Source organism: Littorina saxatilis, unplaced genomic scaffold, assembly GCF_037325665.1.
Source record: "Littorina saxatilis isolate snail1 unplaced genomic scaffold, US_GU_Lsax_2.0 scaffold_3075, whole genome shotgun sequence".
NCBI classification, from domain to species: Eukaryota; Metazoa; Mollusca; class Gastropoda; order Littorinimorpha; family Littorinidae; genus Littorina; species Littorina saxatilis.
The window spans coordinates 1-6,925 of NW_027126891.1; the positions used below are offsets into that span (position 1 = coordinate 1).

The following is a 6,925-nucleotide window of genomic DNA, read 5'->3' on the forward strand; positions in this document are numbered from 1 at the left end:
TTTGTGTGTGTGTGTGTGTGTTTGTGTGTGTCTGTGTCTGTTTGTGTATGTGTGCGTGCGTGCGCACGTGCGTGTATGTGCGTTAATGCAAATGTTTGCGTCCGTGCGTGTGCGTGTGTGCGGAAGTGCGCATATGCGGTCGTATATCTAGACGTGTGTTTGTATATATAACTCTCCTTTTGTACTCACTTTTCAGGGTTGTTGTTGGGACAGATTTTGAACTCAAACCAGCCAAGATGATTGGCTGTAACAACAACAGTCGCATCGATAATCTGCCCTTGCGTGTATTTCCGACTGATGGTGCCTGTAGCGTATGTGCCCCCAGCCTCGTTTTCGCGTGGGCCTTGGTAAGGGTCACCACAGATGCCGCATTTTCCGCCTTGGGCGCTATACTGATTCTGTCAAATATGGAGAGGAAAGAGTAAACGATAAAGTAGGAACGAGAAAATAACGGCAACGATAAAGCAACACAAATCAATCAATCAATCAATCAAGTAATCAATCAATCAATCAATCCGTCAATCAATCAATCAATCTATCTATCTATCTATCTATCTATCTATCTATCTATCTATCTATCTATCTATCTATCGATCGATCGATCAATCGATTGATCAATCATCAATCATCAATCAATCATCAATCAATCAATCAATCAATTAATTTTTGTCTCAATCAATCAATCAATTAATCCCACAATCATCACACAATCATCAATCAATCATCACGCAATCAATCAATTGATTAATGAATTTAATTAATGTATTTATTTTTCAATCAATCAATCAATCAATCAATGAATCACTCACTCACTCACTCAATCAATCAATCAATCAAACGATCGATCGATCAAGCAATCGATCAAATATCCAATCATCAAACCAAATCATCATAGCCAATCAATCAATCAATCACTTACTCACTCACTCACTCACTCACTCACTTACTCAATCAATCAATCAATCAATTAATCAATCGATCGATCGATCGATCAAACAATCAATCAAATATACAATCATCAAACCAATCAATCAATCAATCAATCAATTCATCAATCAATCAATCAATCAATCAAATAATTGAAATAAAACACAGTTTTTCTAGGTTCGCGATCTTTCTAACTTTTCTGTATTTACTATTTTGAGTGCGTTTATTATTTTGGTAATTATTGTCTGTATTTTTTCCCTGCGTGTACTACTTGGTTTATGTGTTATGTCTATAAAGATAGGTTGTAAGAAAAGACATTTTGCCTTTGAACCTGTTATTCTTTTAAAATATAGTCCAGTCAGTTATTCTCTCTGGCTTCCATACGATCGAAACATTATCCAATCCTCTCGCCACGGGTCCACATATCTCAAAAAGTGGCTACATTGCACATTCCAAAACACAAGATGTACGTTTTAACTTGTATCAATTCGTTAACCCATGCTGGGGGACAAAAGAGTTAACTGCTCTCATACAAATAAAAGGAAAGACAAGTCGCCAGGAAGCGATATCAAAACATTGAGTCAATCTGTCGTCCTGAACTTGTAGGAGAAATATACTGCACTGAAAACCAGTCATCACAGAAACAACATGCAGTAAGTTGAGTTATCCGAAGACCCGAGACAAGCCGCGCTCCTCTCCGCGAAGCATGCAAACCTAGTACTTAAATAACCAATTTCCGTTCATTCCGAGCACATTTTCAGAGTAAACATGACATGTGTACGTATATATTTGTGGATTCAGAAAATTATGACGATTACAATGCAACCGGTTTTTTGGCTCACGTAAGTGTAGCCTATGCGATCGTAACTTTGTCTGTCTGTCTGTGCGTGCGTGCGTGCGTGCGTGCGTATGTGCGTGTGTATGTCTGTGGTAGAAACTTTAACATTTTGTCATTTGAAGACGTCACATTATGGCGTAAGAGGGTTAGACGTCACGCGAAGGAATTACTGAAAGTCTCGGTCATTGATATTTTGAGCGGGCCGAGACTAGTTGGCAGTCGTGTCCCTGTAAGTTACAGGCTACATGCAGACAGACAGATCTAGATCTAGTGTCTCGCTTTCTTGCACAGTTTCACCTATGCTTACTGTGTGTGTGTGTGTGTATGTGTGGGAGTGATTGGGTTTGTGTTTGTCTATATTTCTTACGTGAGCCTTGAAGGCTTCGCCTCTTGGTTTTAATGGTTTAATTCTTTCTTTATTTGGTGTTTAACGTCGTTTTCAACCACGAAGGTTATATCGCGATGGGGAAAGGGGGGGAGATGGGATAGAGCCACTTGTTAATTGTTTCTTGTTCACAAAAGCACTAATAAAAAAATTGCTCCAGGGGCTAATGGTTTAATGAAAATGTTAAAGCGTCCGAGCAAACATTCAATCCTTGACCAAACTTTCATTCAATTTGGTTAAAATAAAAAGGTCGCCACAATGCCACGTCAACTTTTAATGAAAAGCCAGATTTGACGTCTTCAAACGCATTTATTACAAAATGATAAAAACGTCTGGGAATATCATCTGGAAGAATTCACATGTGAAGTTTAAGAAAGATCTAGTTTTCCTGCGAATCACTCTACACACACACACACACACACACACACACACACACACACACACACACACACACACACACACACACCGCACACACTTATACACACACACACACCGCACACACACACACACACACACACACACACACACACACACACACACACACACCACAACACTCGTCTGGGTTCCCAGTCAATCTGAAACCATCTATTAAAGCTTTACTATTAATGTCAAAGTGATCAGAGCCACAACTAGCAAACAGTAGACTAACATATATCCATTGGTCAATTCAAAAGGGTACATACAAACAGAATAGTACATGGCTTGCAGTGTCATAATTATTAGATTTACACTCGTTGTTTTTTTCAAATATGTGACCCTCCACCACGAAATGAGTCACATGTCACCTCGCGCGGTTCTGCGCTAGGCTTAATATAAGTCCGGGGAGTGTCTGGTAACAGTGTGAGGGTCACCTTAGTCACAGGCTTATAACTCAAACAGTTTTCGCTCTTTTCTAAAACGGTTTTCACCACTGGATAGAGCATAAAACACTCTTTAGGAAAATGTAAAAATATGAAAATCATGCAAAGGTGACATGCGACTCATTCCGTGGTGGAGGGTCACATATTGAAAAGCTCGCTTTGACTCGCAAAAAACCCCACCCAGTATGGCTATCTGATATGACACAACAAAAAAAGCCATGTAATATTCTGTAAATGTACACTCGTTGCTTTTTCAAATATTGAAAATATTGCTTTCGCTAGCATTTGGAAAAAAAACAACCCACCACGTATGTAAATCTAATATGACAAAACAAGCCATATAGTATTCTGTATCTCTTACACACACACACACTTCTTACTGCATATCCCCCACAGAAGAGTGAGTTGTCGTTCCAGTTTTTAGGCGTTGGAAAGCCAACCCTCCACATGGAAGAGCGTGAGGGAGGTTCCAGAAGGTAGCCATGGCAACTGGCTGAATGGAACGAAGAAAACACCAAGATCGCACCCAAAGGCCAGCTCGCAACAATCTTCATCTCTCTGTTTGTGTTGTCTTTAATTTGTATTGTTTGCTTCGCAGTGTGATGTGTCCTTTTCTAAAATGTCTCCTGTATGGAAAATAATGTATTAACATTAAATCATAGATTATTTTCATAATACTGTTATTTACCTTGGTTTAAAAAATATATATTTCTCGCCTGTGAGTGAAAGAAAAAGATGCTCTCGACCGCCTCATACACACACAGACACACACAATACGGACACGCAACCGGACACACAGACACAGACACAGAGATACACAGACACACACTAAGATCAAGTGGGTTTTCCGATATAAATCGGCTAAAATTAGAATTCACGTTTTGATTAGCTAAAAATATATGATGTCATCCGTTTGTGATTACCCAGGTGGTGTCGGAGTACGGTCCCATGCATGACAAATAAAACGTGTTTTTTTTTCTTTTCTTTTAACATGTGATTATTTTTAAATACATGTATAACAATACAACAACAGCACCACCAACATACGAAAAAAACAAGCACACACAACAAACATACATTCACACAAACAACAAATACTTCTGCCCCACAATACGCCTGGGCCCTACTGACACTTTCACACAAGAATATTTTCTCTCTGGTTTAACAACAAACAAACAAAACCGGTGGTGTTAATCAATTTGTCGTCACGCTCAAAAGATAATGGCCTATGTCATGTTTTGATGTTTTGAGAAAAACACGAAAAACCTTCTTTGGTTTCTGAACAATCTGCCTATCTCATTATATTTAGTCAAGTTTTGACTAAATATTTTAACATCGAGGGGGAATCGAAACGAGGGTCGTGGTGTATGTGCGTGTGTGTGTCTGTCTGTCTGTCTGTCTGTGTGTGTGTGTAGAACGATTCAGACTAAACTACTGGACCGATCTTTATGAAATTTGACATGAGAGTTCCTGGGTATGAAATCCCCGAACGTTTTTTTCTTTTTTTGGATAAATGTCTTTGATGACGTCATATCCGGCTTTTCGTGAAAGTTGAGGCGGCACTGTCACGCCCTCATTTTTCAACCAAATTGGTTGAAATTTTGGTCAAGTAATCTTCGACGAAGCCCGGACTTCGGTATTGCATTTCAACTTGGTGGCTTAAAAATTAATTAATGACTTTGGTCATTAAAAATCGGAAAATTGTAAAAAAAAAATAAAAATTTATAAAACGATCCAAATTTACGTTTATCTTATTCTCCATCATTTTCTGATTCCAAAAACATATAAATATGTTATATTCGGATTAAAAACAAGCTCTGAAAATTAAATATATCAAAATTATTATCAAAATTAAATTGTCGAAATCAATTTAAAAACACTTTCATCTTATTCCTTGTTGGTTCCTGATTCCAAAAACATATACATATGATATGTTTGGATTAAAAACACGCTCAGAAAGTTAAAACAAAGAGAGGTACAGAAAAGCGTGCTATCCTTCTTAGCGCAACTACTACCCCGCTCTTCTTGTCAATTTCACTGCCTTTTCCATGAGCGGTGGACTGACGATGCTACGAGTATACGGTCTTGCTGAAAAATGGCATTGCGTTCAGTTTCATTCTGTGAGTTCGACAGCTACTTGACTAAATATTGTATTTTCGCCTTACGCGACTTGTTTTAGTTACACGTTGGAAACTGCCTATCTCGATCTGTTTCCACGGGAGAAACTTGAGATAAAGAGCTAACAGCAACATTTTCAATCTGCAAAATTGCATAACAACCCACAAAAAGCGTTTGCATACCTTCACATTCTCGAAACAAGTCTTCCTGTATCATTAAGAAAATTGCCTAACTCGAGAAACGAGATCGGTAGTTTTGCTCACGTTACCGTGGCAATGGTTTCCGATGGTCTGAGAGTGTGTACTCTCTAACACATGATAGATACCCTTCCAGTAGCTTCCCCTGTAGTTTCACTACAGACATGCCGAACACTGAGATAGGTATTTATCTTATGAGGGTGACGCTGGTTTGATCCTTCATTAAAGCTGTGGTCTATTCATGACTATCCGGGGCTACGAGTTTGCAAAATACAAGCGTAGACTGAAGCTCTCAAGGGCATACACGCCGTATAGATGGGGTTTCGGGTAGTGTTTGCTGTACAGAATTCTGTACATGATTTTCAGTCCTATCTTTTCAAACTCGTAGCCCCGCAAAGTCATAAATAAACCACAGCTTTAACTGTGTTACTTTCACAAACAATTCATTTCTCACCTTTGAGTTCCACTCTTGCAACAGCCTCGTAACTCTTGCACCACTCAAGATTGCAAATCTCTAATTACAAAGCCTTTACCGGTCAGACAATTTACTTTTGATTGAGCATCCACAAGCTATCCTCTGAAACAGCGCTGCCTTCCCGATGAAACGTCAATATCCGTGCGATGTTATAATCTCCCGGGCGGGTAGTGCAGATTATATAGCCCCGTTACCATATCCTGTTATCATATGCTTTGTTTGATTAATTGTAGGGGGGAAAAGTTATCGTATCTTCGCGACGAGACTATGGGGGTAATAACAAAGAAAAGGAGGGGCAAGAGTGCATTCCCCTGAGGTCTGTCTCTCTCTAGGACCTGTTTTAGTTCCTCGAAAAATATACCTGTAATGCATGACATTCTAATACAATGTTTGTATCACAAGGAACATAAAGACGGAGAATATAACAGATTTATCTGTAATAATCCGAAAAAAAGATCATTTGCTGAGGTTCTACAAAGAATTTAACGTTTGATTATAGACAAAACTAAACAATCACTTCTAATTATCAAAAATGGTTTTATATAACAATGAAGTTACACTATAATAGATATACGTAATCCAACATATTCTGACTCAATGTTTGCATTAAAAAGAAAATTCAAAGTTTGATTTATAGACAAAACTAAACGATCACTTTTAATTATCAAAAAATGGTTTTATATAACAATGAAGTTGCACTATAATAGATATTCATAATCCAATGTATTCTGACTCAATGTTTGCGTTACAAAAAAAATAAAGACAAACCTTAAACTTACAAGATATGAAGATACTAAAACAACATTTTCGCAATATAAAGAAAATGAAAACGGAGCTACCTTTTACACATATCCCATATTACATACATTTAAACAAAATGTTTGCCTTACCCTAACACTAACCCTAACCCTAACACTAACCCTAACCATATTGGAACAACAAATAATGATGGCGCTAGAAATTGTTAAAAAGCGAGAAGATTAAGACGCAGGTGATTCTGTTTGGATTCAACACACTCACACACACACACACACACACACACACACACACACACACACACACACACACACACACTAACGCACACACACACACACACACTAACGCACGCACACACACACACATACA

General features: G+C 38.3%; 1 protein-coding gene across 1 annotated transcript; it reads right to left on the reverse strand.

The window, feature by feature from the left end:
• Positions 1-189: 189 nt before the first annotated feature.
• Positions 190-6,042, reverse strand: LOC138955390 (uncharacterized; the record flags this gene model as incomplete). The annotated part of the gene is given in 3 exon segments (XM_070327003.1): positions 190-398; positions 3,391-3,636; positions 5,780-6,042. Coding segments are annotated over 2 exon segments (383 nt in total), but the record flags the coding sequence as incomplete, so codon positions are not given.
• Between the last annotated feature and the right edge of the window lie 883 nt (positions 6,043-6,925).